The following is a 15,674-nucleotide window of genomic DNA, read 5'->3' on the forward strand; positions in this document are numbered from 1 at the left end:
ATTGCTGCAGCGCCGCAGACACGACCCCACCAACCAACACCGCCCGACATTGGCTTGATAGACGCAGCGAGGCACGACTGTGAATACACGCTGCCTCTGATGCCAGCGTGCATGCTCGTATGGCCCAGCGAGATCCCGGACAAGCTCAGTGAGCCCCAGATTTGGGAACGAACCGTGCACATGGACAACGTGGCTGATCGTCCTCTAATAGCATGGTCTGGCGGTGTTTGCGCAAGAAGTCGGCCTGTAATAAATCATCCGTAGTAGCACACAACACGTCCAGGATCGGCAGCCCTTCTTTACAACACACCTCCGCTGGCTTCGGCCAAAGCTGGTATATTGCCATAAGCGCGCACCCCTATGTACTCGCCCACAGACAGCTCATTCACGCGACATGCGAGCCAGGTGCAGCTTGACCCATTGCCGATTGAGTCGAATCTTAGAATGCTGCAGGGCAACCTTGGCAGACCCCGGCTCGCCCAATCAGCATCTCGCCTCGGCACGGAACAACCTCGTCTCCCGGGAGCTAGGGCGCTCCCTCCCCATCTGTCTCTATTCGTCTCATCTCACGGTTGCATCACGCACGAGAGCGGCGCCGCACATCACTTAGCCGTCGCGCCTCAATCTATCCTATGCCAGTGCTGCCATGGATGACCTCGAAGACGAATTGGATCTTCGATTTCACAAGGGGCTGAGTCCCGATGTCTACTACCGCTGTCCTACGCTCGAAGTAATATCATCTTCGCAATCTGTATCGACGTAGCTAAACTGTCATGTAACAGTCACTGGAGGGAGCTCTGCGCAATGAGCTGGACAAGAACGCAGCCAGCTTCATTCCCACAGACGTGGTGACCGAGTTCATTTTTGCGACAGCCTCAACCATCACCATCCCCGTGACGCAGCAGCCGAGCCTTGACGCGCTCATACAACCAGCCGACCACCTTCAGAGCATTGCTGCCGAGTATGCGCTGTGTCGTGATATTGATGGCAAAGACAGGCTCAAGGTGCAGCGAGCAATAGCGAGGTACTTGAGCCCACATATCTGCACTATGTTCGCTTATGCACGATAGATCCATCATCGAAGCCATTCAGGATACCGATGGTTTCAAGTACTCCGAGCGCTCTGCGCAGAGTAAAGAAGGCGGTGATGGTGCCAGGCTCAAGGTAAGGCACTGCCAAAATAATAACCAGTTCCTCGTTGTGGCTGACGATGGTAGTATGTTTGCCAAGACAGCGTCCAGAACCGCAAAAGCAACCTCAAGAAAGAAAGGTCTCACGATAGCGACGACGACGAGGCTGGAGTCAGCAAGCAGGGGCCGGCTGTGCTGCCGACCTACGACTGCGGAGGCGCAATACACATCAAATTCTCACTCAAGAGAGAGGCCATAAATGTTGTGTATAAGCATAATCCTATCCATACCACCCGCGAGATTGATGCCGGGTACGTTGGGGCAGCAAAAGACACTGGTTGAGCGACATCCAAACTAACTTCTAATAGCCTACCTGCCTTAGCCACAGATAACGGCGTTGCTCCCACTGCCGCTGCTACGGAAGAAAAGGAACCGCGCAAAAGAAAACGTAGTAAAAAGAATGTTGTTGAAGCAGACAACGACTTCGGGGACCCAGATATGAACATGTCAACGTCTCCGGAAGCTCCAAGTTCATCGACGAAGAAGAGGCGCAAGGGAAGTGGTGCCGTGGCCTCTCCTAGGACTGTGCGGAAACCACCCACCAAGAAGAGCAAGAATGCCAAATCGCCTGCATCACCCACCAAATCGAGGAAAAAGGCGCCTGTCAGTCAATCGTCTCCGCCGTCGCTACCTGCTCCTGGCAAAGCTTGCATCCGCTGTCGCGGAAAGAAGATCAAATGCAACGAGGCGAAACCGACGTGCAACCAGTGCCGACGAGGACTATGGACCTGTCAGTATGAAGTGTTGAACAACAAGAAGCGTTCCAAAAACGGCTGTCTTAATTGCAAGCAGAGACGACGGAAGTGTACAGAAGAAAGGCCATCGTGCGCATACTGCTTACGACTGGACGATGACTGTGAATACGCAGACTACTCCTGAGGATCTTTATGTCTGGTAAAAGTCTTACAATTTCAAGCGACAAATGACTCAGCACCCGCCAAACGTCAGGCTTGGCACCAAATGCGCAGGCCTTGTGACGACAGGCAGAGTGCTATAACAGGCGAATATCTTGACATGATGCCAACTTTGTAGTCATGTAGGTGTCTGAGACATGCATACAATTTTTGCAGTGCTGACAGGAGATTTAGACTGGAAAGCATGTTGTACGTTGAGGCATACGCTACTTTTCCGCGATGCCAGCACAGGCAGGGCGAGTGGAAGCACGGAAGCTCCACACCACAATGCGCAAAGGCTAAGTGTACAAGGCCGTTCAAGCAATTGACCCTTGAAGGCCTGCAATTAAGAAACTTCACTCCTATTGCAGTAAGTTTGTGCTAAGCCCTTGGGCGCCATGTAGCGTCCTGTATTACTAGGGTCCTCGGGTTAGCGAATACCAGAGACCATCACTTGATCAGACTAGTTCACCTAAGCAGTTCATTAACCATCACACGACTGAGCCGCATGTTCCCCACAACGTCCACTGCGAATATCAAGGGTGCAGTAATTGTTTATCGGGGCAACGTCCGCTTGTGATGCAGTGTTCCGAAGTTTGATTCGCGGCTGACCCTAGTCACCGGCTGTAGACCCTGGGTCAACGGCCCGCCTCCATTTACTCCCTCTCACCGTCTCATCTAATTCAACGATCACCCCTCTACATCACACGTCATGCGGCTTGTAAGTTTCTTGGGGTCTGGGGTTACCGTGCTGGATGCTGGCATTTCGCCAAGGGCCAATTTTGACGAAAAACAACAGTCTCGGGCTTGTGCGTTGCGCAGCATGGACGATCCGCGGGTATTTAATAGGAGACATGCCCGAGTAATTGTTCGCGGTTCATACGGATTCCTGTACAGCTTTTAGACCGTTGAGATTTCGAGCACGATGCGTTCTTTTATTCTTCCTGTGCTCGCTACGGCTGCGTTGTCGCAAGCCTCAGGTACCTACATCTATGATACATGCAACTACGTGTTCACTACTAACATATGCAGCCATTCCGTCCGAATTACTTTCTTCGAAGCGTGCCGTCGGAAACTGGGACGATGCCCATGCGAAAGCGACTGCTGCTCTTGCCAAACTATCACAGAGCGAGAAGATCGGCATCGTTACGGGTGTTGGCTGGCAGAACGGTAACTGCGTTGGCAACACCAAACCGGCTGCCTCGATTGGATATCCGTCGCTCTGTCTGCAAGGTAAGCAAATATGTCTCACTACTTTCGAGCCGACCCGTGGTTTGTGGCATCGGAGTCAAGATGCTGTGACCCTACGAATATGTTGTGTTCAGCGACTTCGGTGCTTGGAACTTGGAGCGTGGCCAGGTCACGTCGAACCCACTTTTCAACGCCTGCTCACTGCATGTGTACATTCGAAACAGGGTTCTTACTAACAGCCTCAAGATGGACCCCTCGGCGTTCGCTACATCCAAGGTGTAACTGCATTCAGTGCAGCTATCCATGCCGCCAGCACCTGGGACCTCGATCTCATTCGTGAACGCGGCGCCTTCCTTGGTGCTGAAGCAAAGGAGCTGGGCGTCCACGTCCAGCTCGGGCCTTCAGCTGGACCTCTCGGAAAGTTTGCCAACGGTGGCCGAAACTGGGAAGGATTCGGTTCCGATCCCTACCTCCAAGGCATTATGATGGCAGAGACCATTGAGGGTATGCAAGAATCCGGTGTTCAGGCGACAGCTAAGCACTGGATCGTGAACGAACAAGAGCTCAACCGAGAGACTATGAGCTCAGATGTGTCGGATCGGGTGCTTCGCGAGCTTTACGTGTGGCCATTCATGGATGCTGTCCACAGCAACGTTGCGGCCTTTATGTGCAGTTACAACAAGGTCAACGGAACTTGGGCCTGCGAGAGCGATGGCGTGATGAACAAGCTCTTGAAGGACGAGCTTGGCCATCGTGGATACATCATGAGTGACTGGAATGGTAGGTCATCTGCACACTCTTCAAATGTGTTTCACAAACTGACCTCATTTAGCCCAACACACGACGACTGGTAGTGCAAACGGAGGAATGGACATGACCATGCCCGGCACCGACTTCAGTGGGGGCAACGTCTTCTGGGGCCCACAACTTCAGTCCGCTATCGACAAGAAGCAGGTTCAACAATCTCGCCTCGATGACATGGTCAAGCGCGTACTCTCTTCCTGGTACCTCCTTGGTCAGGACAAGGGTTATCCCAATGCCACCTTTAGCTCCTGGAACATCGGCACTCGTCAGGTCGGTGGCAACCACAAGACAAATGTACGTGCTACGGCTCGCGATGGTATCGTCTTGTTGAAGAACACGAACGCTACACTACCCTTCAAGAAGCCCAAGAGCATTGCTGTCATCGGAAGTGACAGCATCGTTGCGCCCAAGGGAGCTAACGCATGCGTTGATCGCGGATGCAACGACGGCACGCTAGCTATGGGTTGGGGCTCTGGATCAGTAGAGTTCCCCTACCTCATCGCTCCTCTCGATGCCATGAAGACACAAGCCCAGAAAGACGGCACGACCATCACCTCTTCACCAAATGACAACGCGCAACAGGGAGCTAGCGCAGCTCAAAACGCCGATGTAGCTGTCGTGTGCATCAACAGCGATGGTGGCGAGGGCTACATCACTGTCGAGGGCAACGCTGGCGACCGGACTAACCTGGACCCGTGGCACAACGGAAACGAGTTGGTCAAGGCAGTTGCTGCCGTCAACAAGAAGACCGTTGTCGTGGTCCACAGTGTCGGCCCCGTCATCATGGAACAATGGGTAAGAAATCCAACTCCCGAAATGCACGTAAGACATCCACTAACTTGCGTAGATCGAGAACCCGAACGTAGTAGCTGTTGTTTGGGCAGGCCTGCCAGGTCAGGAATCCGGAAACGGTCTCGTTGACATCCTCTACGGCGCTGCCTCGCCAAGCGGCAAGCTTCCCTACACCATTGCGAAGAAGGAATCAGACTACGGCACCACCATTGCCAGGGGCGACGACAAGAACTGGGACCTCTTCATCGACTACCGTCGTTTTGACCAGCAGAACATTACACCCAGATTCGAGTTTGGCTTCGGTCTCTCTTACACCAACTTCACCTACTCCGACCTCAGCGTCTCAGGCAAGCCCTCGGCTGGTCCCGCAACCGGTGCCAAGGGTCCCGGCGGCCCTGTCGATCTCTTCGAGACGGTCGCAACCATCACAGCCAAGATCAGCAACTCCGGTGGTGTTGCAGGTGCAGAAGTTCCGCAATTGTATCTCGGCTACCCTGCGTCGACCAATTCGCCTCCCAAGCAATTGAGAGGTTTTGCGAAGCTCAAGTTGGCAGCTGGCGCGAGCGGAACTGCTACTTTCAAGCTGAGGAGAAGGGATATGAGCTTTTGGGATGAGAAGACCAGGAAGTGGAGCGTTGCGACTGGAGAGTACAAGATCTTTGTAGGATCGAGTTCCAGGGATGTGAGGCTGACAGGTAAGATCACTGTTTAGCGATGTGATCTAGAAGGCCAAGCTGGCTGAAGAAAGTGCTTCCACTGTGATCAATAGTCAAGTAGGAATACAGAAATTGTTTAGGAAGAAGAAATCGGTGATTACCGTTGTTGCTATAACCCCACCGCTATGAATTCAGAAAAAGCCACTTTCAGGGAATCCAAGTTGTGTGCTTTTTAGGGGTTGACATGCGGATTCAGCGGATGTGCGGAGACATGTTCGGCACATTTTGAAGCTTTCGATCGTCATGCTGCCGATATCGGGACAAAGCAAAATTGTGACAGTCAGTCCTCATTTGCGTGCGGATACCATAAAATCCTCCCCGGAGAACACTTTCAGGTTGCGATCGACAAGATAAGACGCCACATTAGATGAAAAATGCTCGTCATACCCTACGCCAGGTGGTGGTCAAGCTTGAAGGCGCAATGGCGAGACGACTACCAACACCTCTTACAACGATCCTGAAGCCAATGTATTACTTGGCCTAGAATATATATTGATGTGAGTATTCGTGTAGCCTCAATTATGGACGGTAAGACACAACCTTTACCAGACTCTCGCGACTGTACTAGAGGACAGCGCACGCTACGCGGTAGCCAGGTAAGGCTCAAAGAGACCTGATAGCGGGGCCGGCATTCATCGTCCAGTTCCCCCGGACGTTTGTCATAGTATATGGATCCTGTGTTGAAGAAACTTTGCGACCTATCGTTATCGTGACCGAAAGTATATTGTAAAGGTTGTCATTGGCGCAGGTGCGTGTCATTGCGCCTTAGCGCGATTCTGGTGCTGGGGCAGAAAAGCCCCTCCGATTACTCTCCATCCTCACCTCACGCAAACTCAACACCTTCAAAGCTAGCACGTCAAGCTTCGCCTCAGATAGGCAGCCCCTTTGGACCTCGACTGGCTCTACTACCGCGCTTATGAAAGCTGCCCCGACAGTCTTCACTTCCCAGGTATGTCACTACTGCCATGGTTGATGAGCCCTTATCGGGACCTGCATCGCACACCGTCAATTCACCGCCGGCCTTTCTGCCTCTTGGTGGCTTGACGATCGATGCATTCGTCTCTTGATTTTTTTCTTCGATCTTTCTATCATGACTGTGGCTAATTGAGCGTCTTAGGATTACCTGTCAGGTACGATGTCGCCCGTAGCTAGACGCGTCGTGAGCGTCAGACTGACTCTATCTGCAGACCACCTGTGGAAGGCCTCAGTAAACTGAACGCCTACCCAAGCTGCCACCAAAGGAATCACTACATCTCCTCACATCTCCGCTCATCATGTTGTCGCAAATGATCAAGCCTTCCACCATGCGGTCCGCAGGGTTCCTGGGACGAATGACACAGAACCGTGTACAGGCACGCTGCCTCGCTACTGTGGAAGGAAACACACAACGTGCCATTCCTACTCCCAGCATGCGCAGGGCTACAGCTGTCTCCAACGAGCCCGCTACCTTCACCATCAAGGTGCGTTGAGTCATACTGCAGATCTCGGCACATCACTAACAGCTGGCTAGAACGGTCCCATCTTCGAAGGCAAGTCTTTCGGAGCCAAGACGAACATATCCGGTGAAGCCGTCTTCACAACTTCTCTCGTCGGTTACCCCGAGTCCATGACCGACCCCTCCTACCGTGGCCAGATCCTTGTCTTCACACAACCGCTGATCGGCAACTACGGCGTCCCCTCCAACGCCCGCGACGAGCACGGCTTGCTCCGATACTTCGAATCCCCACACATCCAAGCCTCTGGCATTGTCGTCCAGGACTATGCTCTGAAGCACAGCCACTGGACTGCTGTAGAGTCACTCGCACAATGGTGTGCTCGAGAGGGTGTCCCCGCCATCTCCGGCGTTGACACGCGTGAGGTTGTAACATACCTCCGTGAGCAGGGTTCTTCTCTTGCTCGCATCTCGATCGGTGAAGAGTACGATGCTGATGAAGACGAGGCATACATTGACCCTGAGGCTATCAACCTCGTGCGTCGTGTATCGACGAAGGCTCCCTTCCACGTCAGCTCTTCCCTGGGCGACATGCACGTAGCCCTGATCGACTGTGGTGTCAAGGAGAACATCCTCCGCAGTCTTGTCTCTCGCGGTGCCAGCGTCACCTGCTTCCCCTTCGACTACCCCATCCACAAGGTCGCCCACCACTTCGATGGTGTCTTCATCTCCAACGGCCCTGGTGACCCAACTCACTGCACTACCACGGTCCACAACCTCCGCAAGCTGTTCGAGACCTCCCAGATCCCCATCATGGGCATCTGCATGGGTCACCAGCTCATCGCCCTTGCTGCCGGTGCAAAGACCATCAAGCTCAAGTACGGTAACCGTGCTCACAACATCCCGGCTCTCGACCTCACCACCGGCAAGTGCCACATCACTTCGCAGAACCACGGATACGCGGTCGACCCAACTACCTTGTCCAGCGAATGGAGGGAGTACTTCACCAACCTCAACGACCAGTCCAACGAGGGTCTGATCCACAACTCGCGTCCCATCTTCAGTGCCCAGTTCCATCCCGAAGCCAAGGGCGGTCCTCTTGACTCTGCGTACCTCTTCGACAAGTACATGGAGAACGTGGCACAGTACAAGAACAACCAGTTCTCTGACAAGAGCAACAAGCCCAGCGCTCTTCTTGTAGACTTGCTGAGCAAGGAGCGCGTTGGTTGCCACCCCGATGCGCCAGACTTTGAGGGTCACGCAGCGGGTATGGAAAACCAGGACATTACGGTGGGCGGACCCGTCGCTCCTTCCTACCAGCCTATCATGCAGAAGCCCGTTGCTTCCGCTGCTTAGACTGGTTCGGTTCCATGTCTGATGGCAATGTGTTGGTTGCGTTTTAGGGATTATGGGGGAATAGCTATAGCGGCGTTATGGGAACAGGGGGATAAATTGACAAGGAAGACGTGTCTGGTCGAAAGGCGGATCGTGACCAGGCCTTGGGTATTTCTGTAGTAATGCAATTTTCATGGAAATGTATACTATGCGAACGCGATTGGTATGTGGAAAGTGATGTTTGTGTCTGTGTCTGTATTCTATTTCGACTAGCTATAATAGCATGGGGTATCTTGATATGTACTTTCTCATCTTGACCTCCCCGGGAGTGCGAGTTCAAGCCTTTCCAAACCCAGGCTCCTCCTCCAAATCCTCCTCCCCTTCCCCTTCTCCTTGTGTCTCGGTAGCTACGCTTTCTTTCATCGACTCTTCCACCTTGCCATCCGGGACCTTCCTCTCCCGCCTTTCCTGCTCCTTCTTCCTCGCGCCCGCCTTTAGTTTCTCCCATTGTTCTCTATATCTGCTCAACACCTGCTTGTCCCTTTCGTTCTGCTTGGCCAGCTTCTCATTGGCACTCAACAAATCGTTGTACTTTGCGTCTTGCGAGGCAACCCTAGCTTCGAGTTCGGCGATGCGTTTCGCTGCGTCGGCGTCGGGGGCGGATGTCGGAGGCTGGCCGGGGGAAGTAGGTTGCTGTTGGGGGTGGCCTGGTATGGGAGGGGAAGGGAGAGCCTGAAGGGTGTTGATGCCTTGAGAAGCGAGGGCGTGGGCGAGGGCATTGGGATCGCTGGAGCCACGGCCGGGTCCTCGAGCACGGAAGGACTGTGCGAGGGCGTTGAAGGAATTCTGGGAGTTGAGTTCCCACATCTGGATGCGCTTGGCTTGTTTGTCGATGACTGATTTTAGGGTGTCGTTTTCTAGGGCTAGCTCCTCCATGGTCTTGAGGCCTGAGCCTCTGCCGGCTGGAATAGAGCGCTGGGGCGTTACGGATGTGCTGGAGTTGCCGCGGGAAGGGGGACGGCGTGCTTTGGTGGGCGACGGCGGGCCTACATTCTCTCTTGCGTCGACAAACTCTTCGTGTGAACTGCCTCTCAGCGAGCCTGATCCTTCGTCGATGGCATTGAGCTGTGTGTTCGGTGCATTTGGCGCGTTCGGATCGCGAAGGATACTGGCGTATGTGACTGCTCCGCTCGATGTTGGCACCAGGTAGAAGCTTTCGTTGGGCCCGGGTGCGCCATCCTCTCTCAGGGCGCGGAGTGCCGGCTTGCTTATCAAAGCAGCGAGATCTGGTACTGAGGATTTGACGGTTCTGGATGCTTCTGGAGAGTGCGTTCGGGACTTGGTCTTGGACGATTTCTCTTCCCTGGGTGTCTCCGACACAGGTGTTGGCGCGGAGGGGTTGAGGGGAAGGGACGTAAAGGCTAGAGGAGCGCTGATGGCGGATATGACACCCCCAAAAGCCGAGTAGAAGCGACTAAAGTTGTCCTCTGCGGGCGGAGACGCAGGTTGTGGGGAGGCGCCTTTCAGCTGCTTCGCTGAGTCTCTGGTGGCACTCGACTCGGCTTTGCGCGACTGCTGCGCCAGTAGATCGCGCACAGGCGTGGAAGGCTGCTCAGTCCGGCCGGTTGTGGTGCTGGGTATGTTTGCTGACGTGCCACTGGTGGTTCTCTTCGCGCTGGGGATGCCGCGCTTCTCGGCGAGATTGGTGGCTATCGAGGACTGAGGCAGTCGGCGGCGGGACGTCGGGGGTGTCGGAGAGGTTGTGGTCGCTGTAGAGACTCGCGACGACGTCGTGTTTGGCGAGGCAGAGGCGGCGGACAAGTCGGAGGGCTGTTTGGCCGCGTCCGTCTTCTTCTTGTCCTTGCGCGGCGCTTCTTTGATCAGGCCGGCGAGCTTGCGGTGGTGGTCTTCGAGGAGACTGAGGATGCGGAGGGCCTGCAACGCTTTAGACGTGTGGGATAGCCTACTTCAGACTACGTACCTCAGCATCGTGGGTATCTTGGGTGGCCTTGTGAAAGGCGGTCGCGGCGAGATCATGCTCCTGCCCCGCGGTTGCGACGCTGTTGGTGCTGGTGGCGGTCGCGGCGGTGCGGGCGTGGTCGTGGGCGTGGATGAGATGTGCAGACTCCATGGTGGTGGCAGAGACAGGGGGTGGACATGTTCATGGAGTCGCTGTGCATAAAGGCAGCATCACATGTGCGTGGAGGGTCGCGGTCACGTCGACAGGGATGCGAAGGCGGCCCCCCATGTCACTGCGGAGTAGATCACCGGGCTAAAGACCCGCAGCTACTGGAGACGTTGGAACCAGAACACGAGCAGCTCGCCCGCCTGGTTTCAGCTCGCATGCCTGGCCAGCTTGCTTCTTCTCCCCTCCAAACACGCCCTGCAAGCTGCTGTCCACCATGATTGCCATTGCAGCTGCCACCCTGCCGTAGCCTGTCCAGTGCCGTTCCAAGCGCATCGCGAACCATAGCCGCTCCTACGTAATCGACCCCCCAACCGACCTAGCAAACACGGCCTCCAGCGTCGCAACATCGATATGCGCGTCTGAGACAATAACGAGACGCTCTACTCCCTCATAGTGCGCTGCGCTCTATAGCACACCCTCCAACCCACAATGGCCTCCGAGCGGCGCAGGAGCATTGGCTCCATGTTCGGCCAGAAGGACAAGGACAACTCGCTGGCTGCACCCCGCGCGCACTCAAAGGGCCCGGACTCGTCGACCGTCTCCATTGCCAGCAGCGACGGCAACGACGACCTGCTGCGCAAGTCGAGCGACGGCGCCATGGACCGCTTCAGGAGCCGCCAGAACTCCGACGACGCCCGCAGCGACGCGTCCTCGTCCCGCCGCCGGCGCATGTCGACGCTCTTCAAGGGCCGCTCCAAGGGCAGAGGCTCCGTCAGCCAGGACGACGTGTCGCAAGTCGACCCCCATGACGACGTCCCGCCCGTTCCTACAATTAGACGGCCGAGCATGGGCCAGCCATACCAGAGCGACGACTCGCTGGGCCTGGCCAAGAGCGTCGCCAGCAGCCTGCTCACCGAAGACTCCGACCCGGAAGCGTAAGTCGCAGCCGTTCCTTTTGCTCTCCACTCTCCTCCCTGTCTCAGCTGCACTATTATTTCTATTATTTGCATTTGCTGCGCGTCCATTGAAGTTCGGCGTGCAAGGTTTGCCTCGTGGCATTGGCGCCGCTCGCATGGACTCCACCGCGAACAGGCATACGTTCTGGCCTCAGCTTCCCCACTAGCACATCACACCTCCCACATCATCGCCTCGTATCTCGTACACTCCTTGGCTGTCGCTGTTCCATTTGTCGCTTCTCTTCATTACGCCCCTCTTTCGTATTTCTTTGCCGCATACGTACCCACTCGGCCTGCAGTTCCGACTAACCCGCTGCAGCCCACCACCACTCAAACGTCCTGGCATTTCACCACACCAGTCGCATGCTGGCCTCTTGACGCTGTCATCGCCCCTGATCGCTTCCGAAACGATTGACTCGACCACTTCCACCAATGTCACTCTCGTAGACTCACAAGCCTCTACCCAAGAGCCCGCTGCCCGGAACGCCAACTCCACCAACGTCGCTGCGAACAAGCGGGGCGTGTCTCCTGTCGGCAAGCTCAAGGAAGCTTTCACACCCAACAAAAGGTCTACGTCCCCGAATCCTAAGCCAGGTGCTAGCCCTGACGTCGCACGACCGAGCACGAGCGGAGGTGGACTAGGAGCCTTGTTTGGAGGAAAGAAGCGCGAGACGAGGGTGTTGGATGATCCGATCCAAGCCTCACCACCACAGATACACACAGGGCAGGAAACAAAATCTACGCCTTCACTGAGATCTGTCGCCCCGAAGCGCATCGTTACCTCGCTCCCCGCGACGCCCCCCAATCTATCTGATGCACCCACCACCTTCATAACACCACCCACCCCAACCGATCCGAAGCCTTCCTCTCCGACTGAATCCACCAGTTCCAAGAACACTGTGAAGCACGACAAGACCAACTCGAATCCCAACGTAGTCGTCTCCCCTTCGGGGAACATGATATCGCACCGACGCGCGCGATCAGCCACAAATCCTCCGAGCAAGCTATCACACTCGTCAATACCACCTCTGACTCCTCACCTCGAGGAAGCAAAGACCCCTGGAGGGACTGCTGTACTCCCATCATCTCCTGGCGGGCCTGGTGGATTCTTCGCTTCCATCTTCTCTGCCGCGCAGAACGCTGCCAACAACTTAGGTGACACCATTGCAAACAACACAAACATCAAGAACAAGCCCAACCAGCAACAACAAAAGGAAGACGACGATACTCCAGACGGTGGTGAAGAGGTCATCGGTCCCGACAACGCAGACACCAACGCGAGTGAAGGCGCCGAGAAGCGAAGACCTGCCATTGAAACACTGGGATCTGGCAACTTGAGCTTAGCCCAACTTGGAATCGCCGAGAGCAACGACGTCAGCCCAATGTCTTCTGCAACGAGCGTCACCATGAAGGCTGATGAAGCATCGGCCCAGGTCGAGGACCGAGCTGCTGCTCAGGCCGTTTTAGCCGCGTACGCAGGAGAGAAGCCTCCATCAATAGCTAGCGAACGCCCAAGATCGTTGACCGCTGTCTCTGGTCAATCAGGGACGGGCGCAGCGTCTCCCCCACGGCAACCTGAGATAACCGACTCGCCAGCGTCGATTCAGCGTCAAGGCAGTATACGCAGTCGTATAAGCGGTGGCAGACGGAGACGGCATAGGGGCAGCTCCGCTACTACCGGTAATACTCTGGGTGGTGTCATCAGTGCAAGTACAAGTACATTGGCGCCGAGCGCAGCACTCAACAGTCACCGTCTGAACGGAACTGGATTCGCAGTTGCACCCCCTAGGCGAAACAAGGATTTTCACGCACTGTTCAAAAGCGTGCCCGAGGATGACTATCTGATCGAGGACTATAGTGCAGCCCTCCAGAAAGAGATCTTGCTCCATGGACGTTTGTATGTTTCCGAAGGGCATCTTTGCTTCTCCAGTAACATCCTTGGATGGGTCACAAACTTGGTCATCAGCTTTGATGAAGTCGTGTCTGTAGAGAAAAAGTCCACAGCTGTCCTCTTTCCAAACGCCATCGTCATACAGACACTTCACGCTCGCAACGTGTTCGCGTCATTCCTGTCACGAGACTCTACCTACGACTTAATCATCGGCATCTGGAAAATCTCGCACCCTAATCTCAAATCTTCCCTCAACGGTGTAACGCTAGACGGTTCCGGTGGCACCGGTGACAAGACTGAGAAAGCGGAATCCATCGGCAGCGAAGACGGCTCTATCCAGGATTCGGATGATGAGGTGTACGACGAAGACGCGGACGACGACGAAGGCACTGGCAGTTTCACCGAACCTGGCGAAGGTAGTATCGCTGGTAGCGAAGTTGGCTCTGTGGCAGGCGAGACAACCCGAAAAGTGAGCGGCGCGGTATCGCAAGCCTTTGGCGGAGGTGGTGAGACGGCTGAGGCTGCGAAAGTAGCCACGAATGGCACTGCCGCTGCTGGACAAGACTTCCCTGGCTCAACAGCTCATGGACCCACTGAGTGTGGTGACAGCGACCAGCATTACGACAAACTACTTATCGACACGACAATCCCTGCGCCCCTTGGCAAGGTCTATAGCTTGATGTTCGGTCCAGCTTCTGGTGTCTTTATGCGCAAATGGCTCGTGGAGGACCAAAAGTCCTTGGACTTGCAAATGGAAGACGACAAGAAGGGCCTGGGCGAAGACATGAAGACATTCAACTATTCTTATATCAAGCCGCTTAACGCACCCGTTGGACCGCGGCAGACAAAGTGTAATATCGCCATGAATCTGGAGCAGTACGATTTGGACAAAGCCGTAAGCGTGCTTTGCAGCACAGCGACTCCTGATGTACCCAACGGCAGCATATTCCTCACGAAGACAAGGTATTGTCTGATGTGGGGCCCAGGAAACAGCACGCGGCTCATCATGACGTTCACGGTGGAGTGGAGTGGAAAGAGTTGGTTGAAGGGTAAGTAGTATCTGCTCTGACGCAGAAAAAATACTGACATGTCCAGGTCCTATCGAGAAAGGCGCGAATGACGGTCAAATGTCGTACGCCACCTCCCTTACAGCCGCTCTCCGCACTGCCGTGACCGCGGCAAAAGCCGGTCCGGCTCGCGTACCCGGAAAGGGCGGAAAGGGCAAGAGGCGATCCAAGGGCAATCTTCTGGATGAAGCGCCCATGCCTGCCACCGCTCCCGTCCCCACTAGTCAGGCAAAGCAGAGCAATTGGGGGCTACTGGAGCCTTTGCGCAGTCTCCTTGGGCCGTTTGCTGATATCCTGGAATCTATTTTCACTCCGCAAGTCATCATCGTCATCCTCGGAGCGCTTCTGATGTACACCTGGCTGTTCCGAGGTACATCAACGGCGACTGGTCCAAACCAATGGTCGACGGCTCAACGTCAGGTTGCGTACGAGGAGATTTGGCGTCACGAAGAGTCAGATCTCTGGAACTGGCTCGAAGAAAGAGTTGCTTTGGACAGAGTGCATAGCTCCGTCCGGGGGGCACACATTCAACCGGAGGACGGCACGCAGAAGCCTCTTGCACCACATGACATGCAGGCGCGGGAGATGGACGAAGCGATTCGTGTGACCGAGGAACGATTGAAGGCGTTGAAAGACGCCGTGACTCGGGAACGCTCCAAGTCGCGTACAAAAAGTGCAAAAGAACGACAAACGTAGGCACGGAAACGCCGGACAATTATAAGCGCCCTCGGAGAGGGTCGTACGAGAGAAAGCACTCCACGGCTTGCAGCACGCCCATGAGTCGCGAAGCTCGAACTGTAAACATACGCAAGACTTGCATGGCGATGGCGTCAACTCTTTCCCTTTGTGATTAGCTTGGCGTTTGGTGCGTTGGGGCCCGGGTGGGCTTGTATGGCGTACATCTGTCATACCACGGCGTTCAGCCGCATTGTTTCGTTTGTGTTTCGCACTGTCGTATCAAGGTCAGGAGTGGATTTGTAACCTCCGTTCGTCTTTGCACAAGGATTTCTTTACATTCATCCTGTCAGTGTTTCCTACTGGCAAACTGTTGTTATAAAACCCGTTTCTCAATCAGATACACATTGGCTCGAAGACTTCCAGAACCAAATGGTCCCGCGGCATTCGCCACCCATGCTATATCCAAAAGGGTCCATTGACGCGACGAACAGTCTTTAGACTGGCGATCTACGCGTGCCTTGAACCGTTGTTAAAGTTTGGTGACCTGCAGCGGTGATCGCCGGTACTTGCATTAGCGCGGTCTAGGCGATGCGCTGCACGA

General features: G+C 55.1%; 4 protein-coding genes across 4 annotated transcripts; 3 read left to right on the forward strand and 1 right to left on the reverse strand.

Annotated features, from left to right (window-relative positions):
* Window positions 1–646: 646 nt before the first annotated feature.
* CEL3A (glycoside hydrolase 3) lies at window positions 647–5,582 on the forward strand (the record flags this gene model as incomplete). The annotated part of the gene is made up of 9 exons (XM_049368755.1): window positions 647–730; window positions 783–1,024; window positions 1,071–1,164; window positions 1,218–1,441; window positions 1,499–2,046; window positions 3,116–3,316; window positions 3,521–4,054; window positions 4,107–4,873; window positions 4,926–5,582. 9 exons carry the CDS (start codon window positions 647–649, stop codon window positions 5,580–5,582), a joined length of 3,351 nt encoding a protein of 1,116 aa, XP_049219720.1.
* A 1,413-nt stretch (window positions 5,583–6,995) lies between these two features.
* CPA1 (Multifunctional pyrimidine synthesis protein CAD) lies at window positions 6,996–8,374 on the forward strand (the record flags this gene model as incomplete). Its single annotated transcript, XM_049368756.1, has 2 exons — window positions 6,996–7,046; window positions 7,097–8,374. 2 exons carry the CDS (start codon window positions 6,996–6,998, stop codon window positions 8,372–8,374), a joined length of 1,329 nt encoding a protein of 442 aa, XP_049219721.1.
* Window positions 8,375–8,689: 315 nt separating this feature from the next.
* Window positions 8,690–10,484, reverse strand: J4E78_008155 (uncharacterized protein; the record flags this gene model as incomplete). Its single annotated transcript, XM_049368757.1, has 2 exons — window positions 8,690–10,288; window positions 10,335–10,484. The coding sequence occupies 2 exons, from the start codon at window positions 10,482–10,484 to the stop codon at window positions 8,690–8,692; spliced, it is 1,749 nt and encodes a 582-aa protein (XP_049219722.1).
* A 486-nt stretch (window positions 10,485–10,970) lies between these two features.
* On the forward strand, window positions 10,971–15,091 carry J4E78_008156 (uncharacterized protein; the record flags this gene model as incomplete). Its single annotated transcript, XM_049368758.1, has 3 exons — window positions 10,971–11,416; window positions 11,757–14,377; window positions 14,424–15,091. 3 exons carry the CDS (start codon window positions 10,971–10,973, stop codon window positions 15,089–15,091), a joined length of 3,735 nt encoding a protein of 1,244 aa, XP_049219723.1.
* Between the last annotated feature and the right edge of the window lie 583 nt (window positions 15,092–15,674).

The sequence above is a fragment of the Alternaria triticimaculans genome, assembly GCF_023758025.1.
Source record: "Alternaria triticimaculans strain BMP 0046 chromosome Unknown scaffold_13, whole genome shotgun sequence".
In the NCBI taxonomy this organism is placed as follows: domain Eukaryota; kingdom Fungi; phylum Ascomycota; class Dothideomycetes; order Pleosporales; family Pleosporaceae; genus Alternaria; species Alternaria triticimaculans.